At 36.0% G+C, this 19,370-nt stretch overlaps 1 protein-coding gene across 1 annotated transcript; it reads right to left on the bottom strand.

The window, feature by feature from the left end:
• Positions 1–3,119: 3,119 nt before the first annotated feature.
• On the bottom strand, positions 3,120–19,370 carry CMC2 (C-X9-C motif containing 2). The gene is made up of 4 exons (XM_085306427.1): positions 19,264–19,370; positions 11,973–12,109; positions 8,027–8,098; positions 3,120–5,482 (listed from the first exon to the last, which is right to left on the bottom strand). Exons 2-4 carry the CDS (start codon positions 12,051–12,053, stop codon positions 5,396–5,398), a joined length of 240 nt encoding a protein of 79 aa, XP_085162553.1. The 5' UTR covers positions 12,054–12,109; positions 19,264–19,370; the 3' UTR covers positions 3,120–5,395.

Genomic DNA, 19,370 nt, shown 5'->3' with positions numbered 1-19,370 from the left:
GCGCCTCCCGCGGGCCGCGGGCCGCCTCGCACGCTTCCCGGCGGGAACGCTCTTAAAATTCCGCATTAAACAGTCTTAATTTTCTTCCTTGCGGCCGGTTCGGCGCGGCGCGGCAGCCGCAGCGAGGCGCCCGGCGACCGCCGAGGTCTGCGGCCGAAGCGCCCCTCGGGCAGCGACCGCCGTGTGGCTCCGCCGAGGTGAGGAGCAGCCGCTTCAGCCGGTTGCTGGAGGGGTCGGGAGCTGAGCGTGTCACGTATTTGATTACGGCCAAAGTAAACTTGCCCTGSGCTGTTGGCAGCCAAGGTCACGAATAGCTTTTAATCGCAGGTTTTGTAAAAATACGATATTGCAATTAAACCGCTGATTTCATATTATCAGAATCCACAATTTTTAACTGTTCCCTCGGCACCTCACTGTTACGATCRCTGTGGAACTACCTGGTTTTATCTAGGTTCCTGGAAAAGCAGTGTTTTACAGTGCTAGCACTTTGCTGGCGACTGTAAGGTCACTTAGGTACACATCACTGTGTTTTAAAGCACTGGATGCTTTTCCCAAGCATGAAAACATTACTTGTTTTGACAAGTCATCTCGAATCGAGACGGCTGAGTCCTGTCCGGGGGGTGCATTTTGCAAAATTTGATATCTTGTATCATATCATATCGATATGATTCTTTCCAGATGATGAATCCCCCCCCCCCCCAGAATCTTTCTGCAAAGTTACTTTTGAAGGTAGCTTGTTTTATCTAGGGATCTACATTAAAAAGAGGGGGAGTCTCTCTCCAGTTCAAGCAATAGTTCGTATCAATGTTGCCAGCCTTTAAAATGTCATTGAGTAGTTCAAAAGAATAATTTTAAAGTATGACAGTTCACAAGAACAGTTTTTAGGCCAAAATGTATTTCCTTACTACTGATATTTTTGGTACATGCCAATTTAAATAGTTCTGAGGAACCTGATGTGAATTTAGAACTCGCTTAAAACTTCATCTTAACAGATCTTCATTCATTACAAAGCAGGTTCAGCTGATTAGCAAGCACCACTACAGAAAGAAAGAAAAAAAASCCCTTCAGAGTATACCAAATACCTCTTAACCTCAGTGATGCAAGCAGCTCTATGAAAGAGGACAGGCTATTAACCTCACTAGATACCTTTCCCCTACTCTGCAGAGTAGGATTAGAATTAGCAAATTAAAGTGAAAGTCTCCATAAAATAACCAATAATTCTAATGGGACCTCTAARATTTGTTATGATTTTTTTTACTTCAGCAAATATTAATAAAATTGAACACGTAAGTTAAGTCTACAGCCCTAAAATACATTGTCCAGGTAGAGAATCCGCTTTGCTTAAGCACAAGTATTAATATTTTTTTAATTAAACTGATTCTGATATCTTATTTTTTTATGCTGTTCAAATCATTTTAGGTAATCTATAGAAATTTCTTTTAATTTTGATCAGATAGATGTAGTATTAGCCATCAGGTATTCCTTTGAAACATGGTAACATTAAGAAATGCCACTTTATTCATGTGGTATAAAGCTTTAGCAAAGTATAAGCACATCAGAAATATTCATTGCAATGATTCACAATTACAGTATGCATAATTTCTAACTTTTCATCTGCATACTTTAGTAATAGTTATCCATATTAATCCCTCCTGTGGTGTGAACCAACCAAGACTATGTTTCTTATTTTTCTGAGCACAGCCTGATTTTCAGGAAGTTATAGATTCCTACAAAATTCACTATCAACTCATCATTGTGCTTKTGTGCAATTATCCCAACTCTATGAATAGCCAGTATATCATATGGGAATCAGGTGAGAAAAAGCATATAGGTATATCACGCACAAGATGACAGTCCTTACCTGAAGCATACAAATGATCAGCTCAAGTGAATCTAGGTTTTGCTACAAGATCTAGGGACTACACATAGTCTTCACACTCTGCTACCCATCTGCAACAAATGGCCATGCCATAATTACTTGAGCATGCTATTAACAAGAATGAAACAGGGAAAAGACAAGCAGTATATCCACGATACATTAACCCTCAGCTAGTGCTATAGTTTGGGCCCTTGATGCAAAAACCTAAAAATCTGAAAACTAGGTAAGAGATGCAGGYCATGAATGAGATGAGCTGTAAAATGGTGTAAAAAGTATGCGAAGGCCAGCATTATAGTTGTTCGATGAAAGTTAACTTGGATAAAGACTAGACTGTRATGTACTGAATCCTTACCTCTCCATCAGCATGGAGCCCACAAGCACCTGCAGAGCTTACTCTCTGGTGCTATGCATGTTAGGCAAAAGCAAGCTATGCTGGGCCAGAGGACTCACTGCAGATTAAGAGTGTCTAGAGTTAATTTAGTGCAAGCTAGCTAGAGAGCACTGACTGGAATATATCTCACATTATTCTCCCTGACAGACAACTGTTTCAAACTATTCCTAGTAGAGCTGAGCACCAGTATAGTGACTTTGCAGGCAGAGCAAAAGCTAGCCCTGAAGCAYGCGCATTATCTTGCTGGTCAGCAGAGTATCTTTCCTCCTACCGAAAGAAAAACAAGACATCAGTACTTGATTTCCTGGGAAGAGTATACTAAAAATGTCAGTGGATTTCAAATCTCATTTTTAATAAAGCACTGAAGTCCACATAGTTTGAGGAAAACAGACACTACAACAAATTAGTCCACTCTAGAACTCCCTTATCACATTACTAATATCCTCTTTTTTATGGCTTTACACTAGCTTCATTTCTGGAGGAGTGGGAAGTAAGTGTCAGAAACAGGGAAGCAAAGAGTTACACTGCTGACAGCAGTGTTACCAGCTGTTTCTAGTAATGCTCAAGGAATTTTGCTGGGTAGAATTATCATTCCCTCACTCTGTTTTCCTGTCTTTGGATCCTATAGACTTGTATTGTACACGAATGTGGAAAACCTCATTGCTACGGCCAGGTCTGTATTACAGTTGCTATTTTCTCTTTCTGGTGATATTTCCTTCCTTCTGTTTTCCACACRAAGAGCCTAAAAGCTTCTTAGACATGAAGCAACAGAGAGTTCCATCAAATTTTTCTCCTCTCTCAAACTTACTCTTTCAGAAAGAACGAGGARAAAACACTTCCATACACAAATGACATTGATAAACTGGTTCCAAAGTCTACAGTTTATTTCATCCACCATGTCCCCTAGTCACCACTCAGCTCACTTCAAGAAGCAAGTAACAACAAACTCATCTAATGTTTCACCCTTAACCTTTTTTCTGTCAAATGAACTCTAAGTACACCAGCCTTTCTCAGCTTTAAGATCAAATTAACAACATAANAAAAAAAAAAAAAAAAAAAAAAAAAAAAAAAGGAAATCTATCTGCTATCACACTACTAGTGAGTAATTAGCAAAGAGAAAGACTGATCCATGTGGTCATACTTTCACTACGTAAACAAGTTTTGTAAAATAGATATGATTAAATGTAGTTCAAAGTATCAACATAACTTGTGCATGACACTTCGGCTTTCATTTGTTAAAYAAACTGGTCTTTGGAAATATAATTCTGATTAATAAGCTACGCAGAATAGTTTTGGGATTCTTRCTTTGTTACCACTTTAGTGAAAGAACCAGACTCACAGAAGCTGATGAAAAAGAATAGCTCTAGTGCTTTTGAACTAAGTTATCAGCTTTTCAACCTAATCTCTAGGAAATTCTCAAATTTATAAGTGATATCAAATTCTGTTTAAGAGTTTGCCTTACATAGATTTTGTCATCATCACAAATGGAAGATCAATAATGCAGAGTTTCCCATTTGGGGATTTTTATTAAAAAACACTCTTTGAACTTATTCCAGAGTACCAATAAAAAGGACTGCAGAATTTCCAACCACTCAAGTATTTAATTCAATGATATATCATTTACTTATTCTGAGAAATCAGAGAACATGTCAAAACAAGCAGCGGTTCTTTCAGTTTTTCTTGGAACTCTCACTTTCACTTTTTACATGAAAAACCTTTGCGGTCAAGCTTCATAAACTTAACTAGGTCAACTCAAGTATTGAAAAATAAGTAAAATTATTCTTCTATCTAGACAATCTCTTCAAAATRGATCATAAAATATCACTTTGCTCCAAAAATAGGTACATGAATTAATTCGAAGACTGAGTGCCAACAATGGTTCTTACAATGAACTGCAGAATTCACTGTAGAATAAGGCACCCTCTCCTCAAAAASTTTGAAAAAGACATTGCATTTAGACGTTTTGTACAACTGGCTAAATAAAATGGATTTTATTTTATATTGACTTTTGTTACTAGGCAAAATAAAGAAGTAATTTCAATGCCTAAGGTGAATCCATTAGACACTCAAAGAAGCAGCTCCATTAGGGCATAAACCAACAGTGTTCCAATATCAGTTCTGCTGCATTCACAGACTGTTCAGGACTTTCTGCAGTTTGATAGCAAATGAACAGCAAATGAACATGAAGGCAATGAACACAGGCTAACAAGGCAGCTTAGTTAGCACAATATTGGTTGACTCATCTAACTAAAGGGCAAATTATCCTTTCTTTCACTGTAACGTAAGTTGTTTTTCAACAGTAATAGTCATAGGTTGATTTCACCTTTGTACCAGATTATGTGGAAGAACAATTGAGCTTATATTTTGGCAGCACTCTTCTTCAATACCATTCAGCACACTTCGATTCTACTCAATATAAATCAAGGCAATGCTTTGTAAATTCCTGAAGAAGTTCCATTCTGAATTTCTAAAGAGATGTGCTTTGGGTAGGATGAACAAATCATTTTACAACAGTCTAGGCGGTATTTACGGTTGGCACAGATTTTTAATCTTTCCAATGCAAGACTGTCATTTCAACCTTTGGGCTCAAACAAAAGTACTAGAGCTCCATTTATTGCTTCGTAGGCAATTTCCAGTTTCAGGCCACTTTTGTTTAAAAATTTTTCGATAATTCATTTAGGCTGTGTTATCACAACACTATAAAGAGTGAAGGAAGAGTGATTCAATGTTTTGCAAGGAAAAAAATGCAAGAAATAAAAGAGAAACTACTAAACATGAAGAAACAAATGCAGCTCTACACAAGTAGGGAATATAACAGCCTTGAATACATAATACTCCACACACATTGATTCAGCATTACTTAACCGTCATAACAAAACTATACCAGAACAAAGAGTTGCCACAATAATTTTCTTTTAGAAGTCAAAAATTAAGTTGTGAGTAATCTTTTTTTTTCCCCTCCTCCCACATTTAGATTGCCTTTCTGGGAATGAGTATATTTTAGGTGTGTTTATTGTGTCATAACTTCACAAATCACAGGTCGAACAGTGGTGATCTGAAAGTAACATTGCCAGCTTTCAACCAAGTGTCCCTATTAATATGCAGCTGCCCAACTACAGTACAGCTCACTTCTCAGAGTGTTCCTGAGCATTAATTAGCCTCCGTCGCATCTCTGCAGTATGTGCCTTGTTCCTGGCCCTGTTTTCTTCATACTGGAAGACAGATAAGGAAATTAATAGATCAGCTATGTCATTAAACAGATAAGTCAAATTTAAAAGTGTAGAGAGGGTTTATTACTCAGGAACAGAAACAATATCATTGACTGATGCATTAGAAATGCAGTTCTTTTTAATAACAATATATTGATTTACTTTTACTTTGAAATTAACATTTGATTAAAATACCTGTTTCTAAGTTTTACATTATTAAACTAGAGTATTAAAACATTCCAAAAAAAATATTCAGTTACTCTTATGGAGAAACTTAGTTACACAGCTATCTTATATATGACAGCTATACTTTATTCATACATGTACTAGAACTAGAAAAATAGTTACATAGATACTATTCTAGACCACTGGTTAGGCTTTTTTCCTTTTAAATAACCACTGATTTACGTGTCTCTGCCTTCTGAAACATGAACTTGTCATCCTACACTTGGTCTATTTTTGATCCTAGTTATTAATTACATACACTGATAACAGCAGTTTACCTGGATGAAAAAAAATAAAAGCAAATTTAGGTTGAATGAGGGTATTTTTTTACAGTAGAAAAAACACACAACAGAGACAGGACTTCAGTATAACAGAAAATCATGGGAACCTTCCCATTCTAGATACATGCATAGGCACATACTTTCAGGCATGCTCCTGCACTACTAAAATTCCAAAGACTGAAAATCTTAACTGTCTTTCATTAGAGACAAAAGGGAAATCTTCATGGCTTAAGAAAAATTTCAAATCAATGTATGATTTGCTATATATTCCGTAACAAGTAAGTTATTTTGGGCCCTAAATTAGAGCATACATTTGTTCATTTTTTAAAATAGGTATTAAGAAGGAAAAAAACAAAATAACCTCCAAATGTTCAACTCTCTGTATAATGTAATAAAGTACTAAATAGACTGATTTTGGTAAACATTTGCAGTTTTTAACTCATTGTACTGATTGGCATAACTGAAATAAAGGCCTAAAACATTACTCCACATTTACAGAATGCTTAGCTTTTTTCCATGCTACATTGACGATATTTATTTTCCTCACTAATTTATCCATTCTTGTGTAGAATAAAAACACCAAGTCTTTTAAAAGTTACACCTGTACTTATTGCGTACTTGTGAATAGCCTTGCAGGGACCTCCTAGCAATAACATATCTACATAGGCATATTGTAGGAAGGCAAACAGTCTTCATGAAGTCTTATTAATACAAAGGCTTCAATGGAAGAAAGAAAAATAGCATTACATGGAAAGAAACTTCATTATTTTCCAAATCTGTGTTACAGTTCTTCCAAATCTCTGCTACAGTTTTTATATATTAGGAATAAAATAGTATTTGACAGAAAGCAAATTATTTCCCATTTTTTCCCCATAGATTAACAGGGACAAGGGAGGGAAGAGAGGAGAACTAAACTATTCTGGTTATTATGCATTTAAAGTCTTCCTTTCCAGATACAATTGTAAAATTTATGTCAAAATTAGTAAGTTAAAAGGTATGTGAAAAGTTCTTTTGTGTGTTCTGTCATGTGTGCATGAAAAATGTAAAGATCAGTTGATACTCTTTTCAAAATCTGTCCATTAGCTAATTAATCTATATAAAATCCTAGACCTTTCCATTTCCTTTGTATTTGCAGATGTAGTACTGCAATAAGCAGGTCCTAAGCAGCAACATTATTTCCAGAAGATTTATTTAGGGCCTAATTCAGCAGCTTATCAAATAATTTCACAGAAAACAGTATTACTGACTTCAGTAATAAGTATTATTTACGCAAAATTGACCATTACTGCCTTATATTTGCTATAGTGCAAACACTGCTATTAAAGAATATCAAGACAATTTGCTTTTTAAAAAAGAAAAAAAACAGAAGTAACCTGTGAAGCATCAGTTTCTATTTGCAGTATTTTTATTAAAATGTGTATTTGCCTATTTTCTGTATCTCTAGAAATTGCTCACACTATTAGTTTAAACTAGATATACATTTGAACTGCAGTATTTGTAMGGAACATACCAAAGACTACCACCTGGTTTCATGAGGTATAAAAAGCAATCACTATTTAAAAGTTTTGTGCAGGAAATAAACATTTTAAATTGCAAATATTTCAAAACTTTTAATTTGACAGGAGAATCTTGAAATTATAAAAACAAGAAGAAACTAAATTTGCTAAATTATTTGAAATCACGTCAGCACAGACACTTACATCTTCATATCTAGTATCTTCTGGAAAGCATCCTTTCTAATCTCATTTGTAACTTTCAGTGCCAGATCTTGCCAACAGTAGAAGCAAAGGGAGAGATGCATGTTCCTTGCTCACATTGGTCTCAACGTAATTTCAGGTCTTGTTCATACAATTTTACCTGACAACTGATAATTTTATCACAAGAAATGTAAACTGGGTCTCACATGCCCACTCCAGAGTGTGCTTACATTTTAAGATCTATTTATTGATTTTTACTAAGTTTTACTTAGTAAAAAGCTACAACTCTACAGCCATCCTATGTTTTTTAATTAAGTACTAGCTCACTGAAATGTGCATCTTACCTCTTTCCTTAAGCACTTCCGCATCTCACGGTCAATGTCATTGCAATGCCCAAAAAATTTCAAGATGTTGTGCTAATAAGTTAGGAAGAGAAAAAAACAAATTTAACAATTCAAAAGTTACTTCCTCTGAAGCTCTAAATTTCCTAGAAGATATTTGTATTTTGCAATATATCCTGGTCTTCTTTTCCTTTTCTTTTTGTGAAAAATAATGCTTTGTAACTTTGTAAGATGCACAGACTGAAACAGTGAAGTCTAAATGTAGAACATAGATTTTATTCATCTAAGAATCAGTCTTACAACTTTCACTCACACTAACTTGAATAATGTACAAAAAATTGTGTTCTGAACTCCAATTACTGATTTAGAAAGACATGCCAAGATCCTACAGCCATCCTGGAGGCAATGCACTTTCTGCCTTAGAGTTTTCCATACTTCTTCATGACCTGAAGAGAGGCAAAGGACTCGGTGCTACAGTTTCATCATGCCAACCACATGAAGAACATGCTGTCAGTCCAGAAGATGCAGCCACTAGACCTAAGTCACTGTAATGTTAGAAAGTGTACAGAAATAGGAGGGTTTCTCTGAGTATAACCAAAGACTCTTCTAGTTTCTCAAATCCTGAGGTTAATAAATATGTTTACCAACATTACGGCACAGTTCAACTGGCGTCTTTGTGTGTACTTGAATGTTACCAAATTTCTGAAAAACTGCAGGCATCGTAACTAGATGTCTATATAAGTCTCACCCAAATAACCTAATTATATTCACCATTAAAAAAAAAAAAAAAAAAAAGTCCTCTTAGCTAGGATTTCCTGAAGTGATTTCATATTATTGGCCAAAGAACTCTCAGAAGTGGTTCCCTTTCTAATAGGACTAATTTTTCAGAGTGATGCTTGCTAATATGCCATACAATACAGCAGCAGAACCTGGTAGCAGAGCATCCAAACAATTCAGAAGACCTGACAAACTGGAACTTTTAAATAAACGTTTACAGATATGCAGTGAACAGAGTCAAATTGACCAATCCTTCAAGAAGGAATTAATGAAACAATAGAACACTGAATACACAACAGATGCGAATGAAGTCGCTTCCTTATTTCAGGGGGAAACCTACGTATAGTTCTGTAGCTGATGAACAGGTAAATGGGTCTATACAAATAATATAGTGGACTATTAAAAATTAAAATAGCGGACAAGACAGATTTCAGCCAGTAGAACACTTATGACTAGAAATAGCAGTAGGTTAATAAAGATGAAAGACACTTAACTACAGCAGTGCTATAATTAGCTTGTTTATACCTCTCTGCTTTACAGAGGGCATCAGATGACACTCTGAAGCAGTTGCATGTAATAAATAGTCACTTTTCTGCAAGTTGATCTTGCTTTTAAAGCATTTTAACTAATACAGATACAATTTTTAGTCTATTCCCATATTAGTTTGCTAAATTTCAAGGTGAATGCTCAAATTTCAAGCTAACTCTATTCTTCTTAGTGCATAGAATAAACTGAACGTGTGTTTATTTAGCCAGACTCCTAAGCTGTCAACTCCTTTCAGATCAGATTATGAGAAATAAATCAGTTTTTCCAAAATGCATTTCACTCCTATTACCATGACAAGATTGTAAACCTTTGTGTATTTCATTCAACTGACGCATGTAAAAAAAAGGCTTTTTTTAAAGCACTTACATGACAACTGAAATACATGAAGCCTTATACACCACAAGAGTGGAGTTGTTGGAAAAAAAATAATAATGACATCAAGTAGGAATCTCAATAACCTCTTTCCATAGACACAAGACTTCCAAGACTTCATATAATGGGCAAGTTCTAGATTAGGAATAATGTGAATTAAACTGACTTCTATGAAAAGGCACGTAAGAGACATCTGATTCAAGATAAATTATTATTCCTGAGGGATTAAAAGCATTAAGTTATACATAAAGGTTGACATTTTGACAAAACAGTAGGTAGCCACTGATAGATGTGATTAATATGACTGACTTTTCATATTTCTGTGACTTCAATTTAAAAACAGTTCTTCAATATATTTCCCTTCAATTTTAAGTGAAAAAGTAAAGCTTTTTTCACATGCAGTCAGAAGGAAGCAATCTTTACCGTGTTTTTTCTGAGACTGCCAGCTTAAATATCCTCTCATAGTTGAGTACTAGACTGAAAAAGTAGTTTCTCACCATCTGAAGAGACCAACTTCAGACCAAACTGAAAAAATAAAATCCTTTGCACAACTTTATTACCAGATTGACTCAAGCAAGGAACTAGAAGCAGCAATAATAAGATTCCTTTGAATCCCTGCTGCCAAGAAATCCAAAGAAGCCCAGCTACATACGTAGTAAAATGAAGGGCAAATCTTAAAGGAGTGTATTTTCTGTCCTGATTGGCTTTATTTTCACAATTACAAAAATTCATGACAACATTTTAATTCTGTATCATACATACAAGTTTTATTCGCCTCCTAACTGTTAGTGGGTCATTTTTGGCAATCCTTTTGATACCATACTAGTTAATATACAAGGAGAGTCTTCTAGCTTAATTCTAACTACTGAACACTCATATAATATTAAACTTGTTTCAAAAAACTTCAGCTAAGAAAAAAAAATGAAGTGTCTCCAATCTCAACTGACCTAAAATATTCTATAGGTACATCAAGATTTTAGAACTTAGAAGAAAAACAGAAGAAAAAGTTTGGGGGTATTCTACCTAAGAATGCTATATGAGACAGTTGGGAGGCAATGGTAAGAGAAGGATCACATGACAGACTTTAGTGCACTTAAGTTTCGAGATACTGCAATAAAAGTGCCAACAAAAAACAATTAACTTTTTCTGAACAAACAGTACACTCATTCCAGCACTGCAAGTGAATTTTAGTATTCAAACTCCTCTCCATACCTTGCTGTAATTCAGAAATCATAAGAGAGCACGTTACTGTAAAAGTCTTCCCTATGTTAGTTTAGCTGCCTGAAAAACAGATATGCAAAATTTTTGTTATCCCTCCCTCTATCTCACAGAACATCTTCACTCATGTTTCCTGTACTGTTAGCCATTTCTCTGTTTGTAACAGCTTTTGAAAGGAAAAATTAGAATTATGCACAAAATAGTAAAGCTAATAGATGTGTTGTAGATAACAGATGCACTTATAAATAAGTTCTAAGATACACATTATGAAAAAAGTATAAACATCACCTGTGAACAGAGAGGTGAAAATACTTTGGATTGCATGTGACAGTAAAACATTGCTTTCTCGAATTTAATATTCAACATTCAAATAAAGGCACTCATAGTTTTCACTGAAACAAAAAAAAAGAATTGACTTTATATTCACTGRTATAGAAATACATCAGTACAGAGTATCTATTTAGAATAACTCAAAGGACTGGGAAATTTATTAATAGTGTAACAATGCTGCATATAGCTTTCACTGCAAAGGCTGATCTTTCTAAATCTAGACGTTTACTACAGAGTGAATTAATAACAGGCTTTTAAATGAGTGAAATTAAATTTCTATCTATTTGAAATAATAAAGAACCTTGAGACACTTGAAGACCATACAGTATTTTACATCCTTTAGTAGGTGTCTATTAAGAATATGGAAGTCAAATAATAATTCTGCTTTATTACTGTTTTTTTTTTTTTTTTAAGGAGGCACACAGTACTAAAAAGTGTAGAAATTACTTCAACTTTAGAAATGGGTCCATATTTGCCAAGTTTTAGCACAAGAAATCTTACGTCATGTTTTTGTTCCTAATGAAATCACTGGGATGGTTTTACAGAGCTGTCAGATAACTCTTCAGTGAGAATGTACTAGCTATATTTCATGGTTGTTCTGCCTGAAGGAGATATTTCCCTCTCTGATCATATAATATTTCCACTAATTCATCTGACATTCACTTTCCCAACCCACCTACTCTTTTCTCTGCTCAGAACTCCTTACCTCTTTGTGACACTTCTTGAGCAGACTGATAACTAGGTTACATTCTTCAGTGTGCAGATGAGGAGACAAGTCTGGATGCATCTTTAGTTAGGTATAATTTAAGTAGTTCAAGGTCAAAAATCTGAGAAAACTTCCACCTGTCAATATTAAAATATAAAATTTATAATTAAAAACTTCAAATTTACAATTTTAATTTTAATAAAAATACTTTAAATCAAAATGAAACATAGTATGTATAATTTACATTATGCAGTTAAAGTAATTAAAACTAGCATATGCCTCYTCTTTATCTATACAACCCATAAGTTTAACTTTAAAGACAAGTTTATGTTCTTTGCTGGACCATGGACATAAGCACACATTTCATTTTCAGGAACTGCCTAATAGCATAAACCTTTCTTGAACTACAGGTTATCTTTTCATCTTTTCACTTCAGTTTGCTTGTTTCTAGTTTAGAGAAAGCTAAGAATATAGAGTTTTCTTTCCACCTTACACAGAAATGGATACAGAACAGGAAGCACRTGAGGAAGCAACAATGATATTTCACTGCAGCACTCAGAGCTAGCATCTTTTTTAAGATGTTATCTACTTGTTTGTAAGAATTCTGATGCAAAGCATTGATGATGCTTTAAAAACAGTACTTAGTCATGCTAATTGTAATTCCCCTTTCCCCCCTTTCTTTAAGCCTAGCTAGAACTTCCCTTCTTGCCACTTCACATTGTTGCCCCTTACCCTTTCATTACGCTTCTCTGAAGAAGCATCTGGATCCTCCTTTTCAGCTCCTCTGAAAAGCACCTTCTATATGACATCCCCGCCCCCTTAGGTAGTGGAACACAACACCTAGGCTTCTCTTCAGCCTTCTCATTATAATGCTTAAAAGACCTAACTCCCTTGAATTCTCCTTGTGTACCATCTTTTCCAAACTCTGATCATCTTAGTTGCCCTCTGCCAGACTCCAGTTTTTCTTATAGCTTTCTTGGACTTTGGGGCTCAACACTGAATAGGGAATTTCAGATGTGGCCTCAAGAGTGCCAAGAGAGAAAAAATAACTTCCCTTGACCCAATAGCTATACTGCTACTACTGCAGCCCAGTATGCTGTTAGCCTTTATTGCCGCAAGGGTGCACTGCTAACTCATATTCTACTTGATGCCAATCAGTGCCCCAAAGTCCATCACTGCAGAGGTCTGTGGTGCAGGAGCAAACTCCTTCTGGAAACAAATTTTCATATTACTTCCCATTTAAAAAGAAAAAAAAAATCACAGAAGTGATTTTCCAAGATCTTTTGTTTGAAAGGATGAAAGCATCATATAATAATAGCTTAAATGACCTACCTGTTGAGGAAGATCACTCTGTACCAGGGAGGGAGGAAGAAAAATCTGATTCATGGTAGGACAAATGAGCTCATCTTGACAAAAATTTACTTATATTAACCACACTTGTTTATACAGTATTTTATTATTCCCCTCTTCTCAGAGATCACCTTTCTAGCTGCAATACATAAAGGAAATACCACTACACCTTGTGCTAAGTAGCCATCAGTTTTAACACTCCATTCTAAACAGATATTCTAAATGCTATCCATCAGCAGTTAGATTTTGCAATTGTAAAATCCAAGCAGTGAACTGCAGCGCTGATAACTATAATCTATACTACTGCTCCTGGAAAACCTAAGTAATATGCTTGCTTGCAGAGGCATCTATACCAATTTACTCAATATTTCCCATCATGTGTTCAGCTTAACAAGAGTTACATTCCCACAGTCAAAACAAAATTTTAAGAATCCAAATAGATTTAAATTCCTCTGGAGACCCATGAGAATACAGTCTACATATTGCTACAAACACTTCTAATATGTTCTTTCAAAAATCTCTTCCATACTATCTGGAAGTCTAATATTACACCATACCTTAGCACAGAAGAACTTGGAAGCCATACAAGTTGCATAAGCAGTCTATTCAACAAATTAACAAATGAACCTTTAGAAATATGACAGCAGGAGCATGACTGTAACAATAAAACGATTAAAAACCATGCTGTGCTATTGCCATAGCTTTTGACTGCATGCCACACTAAGACAGCATGTTTTAAATTTATCAGTAGATATTCTTGATAGTACCTGAGTTAGCATTTCCTTGAGAGGGTGTCCTGCTCAATGACTGCTTTATTTAACCGGTGCAAACCCAAGCTGATTATTAAATTGCTTCATCATTCAGTCTCTGATATCTGTTTCCAAAACTGTGATCTAGGCTGGTTGTCTTGCAAAAAAGCAAGACCAGTACCCCAGTGAAGTAAGTAGTGTGCACATCACCACGCACCAAGAAGTCAGAGGGAGTACTTCAAGGACGTACATTCTTTCTAAACTAAGAATAGTAATCACTGCTGTTCACAAAAGTCTCAGATAAAGCGGATAATATCCTCTGCCACAAACAGAGGAGTGGCAGAATATATTTCACCAGTTGAAAGTTTTCTAATGACATCTTACTCAAATACATTCTCCAATGTGGTACCTCTTGCAGATAAATACTGCAAATGAGAAATCCTAAATGACACACCACTTCACAGATCAGTACTCTCAAAATTATTTTTTAAATAACATTGGATATTAAAATCTTTCAAGTTCAATCATTAGATATGGACAAAGAATATAGATAAGTGTTCTCAGTTTATGTAGGCTACAACAGCTTAAAATAATCAAATATCTTATACTGGTCATGGAAGGCTTGATTAGGACCTTTAAGTACTTCTAATGTTCATGACTGAAGGGTGTTATCAGTGCTAAGAATTAATGGTTAGGAGTGTCAGATTAGACAATGATCTATAAATTATCAGATTAGGCTGAAAAATTTATGTTAAAGGGGAATGGCAAAAGATAAGGTGACAAGAAAAGAGGCTATGTTCAAAAATACTCTGACAGATGAGAGGAGTTTCAAGAGTAACAAAAAACACGTAAGAAATGAGAGGGTAAGTTACTGGCTTCCTTAGTTTCTTTTCAGTAATGCTCTAATCTAGAATAAAGATAGCAAATTATCATCTTACTAGAATTTAAGTCCATGTAAATGGACTATTAAATAGATGGTAGCTCATAAGGATGCTAAGTATGAAGAAATACTAAAAAAAAAAAAATAGTAGTAAATGGTTGGGAAAAAGTAATATAAATTGCTCTGAGAAAACTATTAACAGAAATGCTGGATAAAAAAATGTCAGGGTAAACAAGCAATGGCTCTAGAAGAAATATTAACAGTAAGGTATAAAAATAATATTTTTAAAATATAGCAATAGCTTTAGGAGAAAAAAATGATTGCAAAATGCTAAACAAACATTCTTAAGATCTAACGTGATTATTTGGAGAGAATTATGTAGATGAACTCTTCACATAAAGACATAAAGGCACTATTAAATTTCAATATGTGGTGCACATATGGTCTGCCCTTTAATATATTTTACACGAGATTCTGAATTCTGCACATTTTTTTTCTTTATTAAGAATTGCAAAACATAACAAGTTTGGTCAAAATGGCAAAAGAACTAAAAAAAATTGCAAATTTCTATGAACAGCCCTCCGAAGCTATAAGACAGAGATAAATATTATTTTTCTCTCAACTTCTTCAGCTAGTTTCTAAATCTATGCTATCCTTCATGGAAAGAAGGATCAAAAATAATCCAACTCAAATATCATGTTCTGTGTAGGTTAGATAAAATGAGGAAAATAAGGGATATTTTAGTTTTAAGGTTTGCAATACTTTTTGAAGAAAGCAGAAGCTTAAACTTAGAAATTCTCAGAAATGTTAATTTCCAATGCTAATATTTTTGTTTAGAAAAAATAATTACTTAGAAAATAATTTCTAGGCTAGGTTCATAATTTCTAGGTTCAGAAGTGCTAGTAGCATTTCTGAACATTAAGTATATTGAGCTGCTAAAGATTTCCCAATAGAAATCAACATACATGTTATCCAGAATAGTTATCTGTCCTTAATCTAAAAGCCTATCTACACATATGTCCAATAAATTAAATATTTAATACTAATGCACAAAAGGAACCTACAAGTACTAAAGAAGTTTGCAATAAAATTGTAGATATCGAATAAGTAGACAGAAATCAAAAGGCTGTCCACAAAGAGCAGGTGAAGAACAAGTATTTCACGGCTTTCCACAGCTCTGTTAGCCTGAGGAGCAGGACAGCACAGTCTAGGATGAATCAGCCCCTTTCAGTGGTTTCTTCTCCCAGACTCCCTATGAGAAAAAGCAGCAAAAGGACCTAGAGGTGTGGAGAAAGCCAAGTTTTAAGACATCCCCATTTCCTTCCTGAATGAAGCATGAAATCAGCGTATCAGGAATCCAGGCAACTTCCTTTCTTGACTTTTCAAAATCTCCCATAAATCAAAACCAACAAGTTCCGTAATGCAGAGGGAAAACTACATTAGCTTGCTTTTTTTTCTGTTTAACTTAATGCTTAATATTTCCATGTTTGGTAGAAGCCAATGAAAGAAAACATTTAAATCAGATAATTGTTTTCCTAAGACACTTTTTCCACATTTCTTGAAAACATGTTAGAAGACTACCTTTTAAACAAAATTTTGCAAATTTGTCCAGTTTAAAAGTTGCACACATACATAAAGGTCATTTACATTTTTCAAATTTCTGAAGACAATGGGAGGGGGAGAAGTATGAATTTACATATGACTCAAAAACAACTATTTAAAATGAAATGAAAATCCTTATTTAGCACCATGGAGAATGGAAAGTTGCAACTAAGCACTTCCACAGCTAAGCATTAAGCTCCTAAACACTGAACTTTCTACAGTACAAAACGTTCCAACATTTGCTACATACTCTCAAATAATGTCCACAAGGTGGAGCAGTAACCCCGCAAAAAAGGACACAGGGCAGGGGAAAAAGGAACAGATCTAAAAATTCCTGTAAAACCAATGTATCACTCACTGCGGCTAAAATTTATACTTGCATTTCATTTCGCTGTCCAAGTTGAGTAACAACAGACATTTAGTTTCTAAGTTCTCAGTTACATAGTATTGAGATGTTTGACTTTTGACTTTGGAGGAGAGTATTTATAAACCAAACAGTTCTTTGCTTATTCAAATCAACAGGTGTATTTCTGTAAGATGACACACAGTTTTATCATGAAAAGTTCAGCTCTAGACCTACCAATGTGTGTTACCTGAAGATACCAATCATGTCAATTCATCAGTAATTTGGCATTCCTAATATTATCTTTCATACACATAGAATTTATAAATATCTTTTTGATGATATTGGAATACTTAGATCAGCCATTCAGTGAACTGAGAAGTTGACTGAGAACAGCCTGGGAAACACTGAACTAAGGATCTTGTTTTTAGCTTTGGCTAATGTCTTCCGGATCTGGATATTCAAATATCATTCTATGCCGCTATTCTTAGGGTTGTATTACATAGATTGAGGACGACCCCTAACTTTCCAACGTTTCTAAGAAATTTATCCAGACACCAGTGAAGGCACTTTCATAAATTACACCTGTCTACATCTTATGAAAATTAGTCACAATCTCTTGAATTTTAGCCTTCAAAACTGCACTAGCTTTCCAATATTAGTTGGAGGGTGGCATGGGGAATAATTTAGATACATATGAAGATTTGTAAACAGCAAAGTAATACAAACCACAGGGCGGTATGAAAGAATACATCTACTTTATTAACTTCTTTATATTACATAGATTGCATCTACTTTCCCTGAATCTAAGGAATAAAATTTCATTAATAGAATAAGACTCATATCGGATTTTAACAGTCTTTTTAACAGATCGCTTTCTGCCAACCCAACAGAATGAATGCTAATCACTTAGTAGTAAAGATTTGATAAAGTTAGAACATACCGTACATATTAAAGCATGTAAAGAAGGTATTAATTCTATTAAATAATGCAAGCTGAACACTAACTTGAACATCAAGTTATTTCCACAGTATTATTTCCTACTAAAATAAGTTATCAAATAAAGCACAGTGGAGCATTTTCACTTTTATTGGCAACTGTTTAATGTCATTGTCTACATTGAGGCTCTATTTATAAAACAAGAATATCAGCATAGTTAAAGGACAGTTAGTAGAATATTTATTATAATATGCAGCAAGTCACACCACACAACATAGTGTTTATCACAAGATAACTGAAGCACTATCTTACTATTCCAGAAAAGCCCTCCTTCCTGCTATGATGAGTAACATTTTACTCTACCTAGAAAGACACTCAAAAGCTATCTATGACCGTTTCCCCCCCCCCATACTATAACCAAACCTACTGATTATCATCAGCTTAGCTGTCCTGTAAATTCCACACTTCCTAGAAAGTATGCACGGCATAAACCTGTATGTTCTCCCTATCCAAATACAGTAATCCTTACAAAAAGGAGAGGACAGCAGAGAGTTACAGAAGAATTTAGTTAATAGACTGATCATAACACAGTCTTGGCCACTACAGCTCTACTTGTGCAAATACATGTTTTCTTGCAAGAGCAGCTTTCAGTCATAATTTTCAGGAAGTTTTTGGGTAAACCCAATTGCTGCAGACTGTACTGCCAAAAAATATTCTAATATTATTACTCAATAGGAAGCCAAGAACTTCAGTCAGGAATGACAAGACCCAGCCCACGTACAAGGAAACCATGCTGAAGTTGAGGGTCTTTCGCCAAAACTCCTTTATCTCAAGCTGCTGATGTCCTTCAGCTGCATCCACTAGACAGGGCTCCCTTTCACTCATTTCACAATACAGCAAAGTACAACACGTATGTATAACCACCGCCAGCAGAACTTCCAATTCCATTTAGAAGCGCTTTCCGCCTTTAGAGAGGGCAGGATGAAGGCACGGCCTCAGCCCTTGCGCGGCCCACCAGGACTCGGAGAAAGCGCTCCGCCAGCGCAGCCCAGCCGGCGAGCGGAGGGGCTGCAGCCCCTGCGCGCTTACCCGGCAGAGGAGACTCCTGAGCTAACTCTCACCGGTCGTTCCAGTCTACAGTTTCTCAACCCCAACTTARTAACTTTTAGGGCACGTTAACGAAGGCGCTAGCGCTCCTGAATAAAGCGACTGCAGTGCCAGCCCCAGCGCCAAGTAACCTCACGGRGAACGCTCGCATGACACCGGCAGACTCCGAAGGGAGCGCAGGCGAACGAGGGGCCGCCCGCACAGCCTCCGCGAGGGCCCGGCTCCCCCGAGYCCCCCGAGCCTCCCGCGGGGGCGCCGCCGTCCCCTGGGGCCGGGCCGGGCCGGGCCGGGGCCTCCCCTCTCAGCCATCCTCGCACTTACTGCGCTCCCCAGAGGACGAGGCCGCAGCCGGGGGCGAGGCGGTGCCCGCGCGCCGGAAGCCGCCTCAGCGCCCGTCACGGGAACGGCCCCCACAGCGCGGCTGCGCC

This window comes from Rhea americana, unplaced genomic scaffold, assembly GCF_003343005.1.
Source record: "Rhea americana isolate MKP2758 unplaced genomic scaffold, rheAme1 scaffold_24, whole genome shotgun sequence".
NCBI classification, from domain to species: Eukaryota; Metazoa; Chordata; class Aves; order Rheiformes; family Rheidae; genus Rhea; species Rhea americana.
This window is presented reverse-complemented; position numbering and strand designations above follow the sequence as displayed.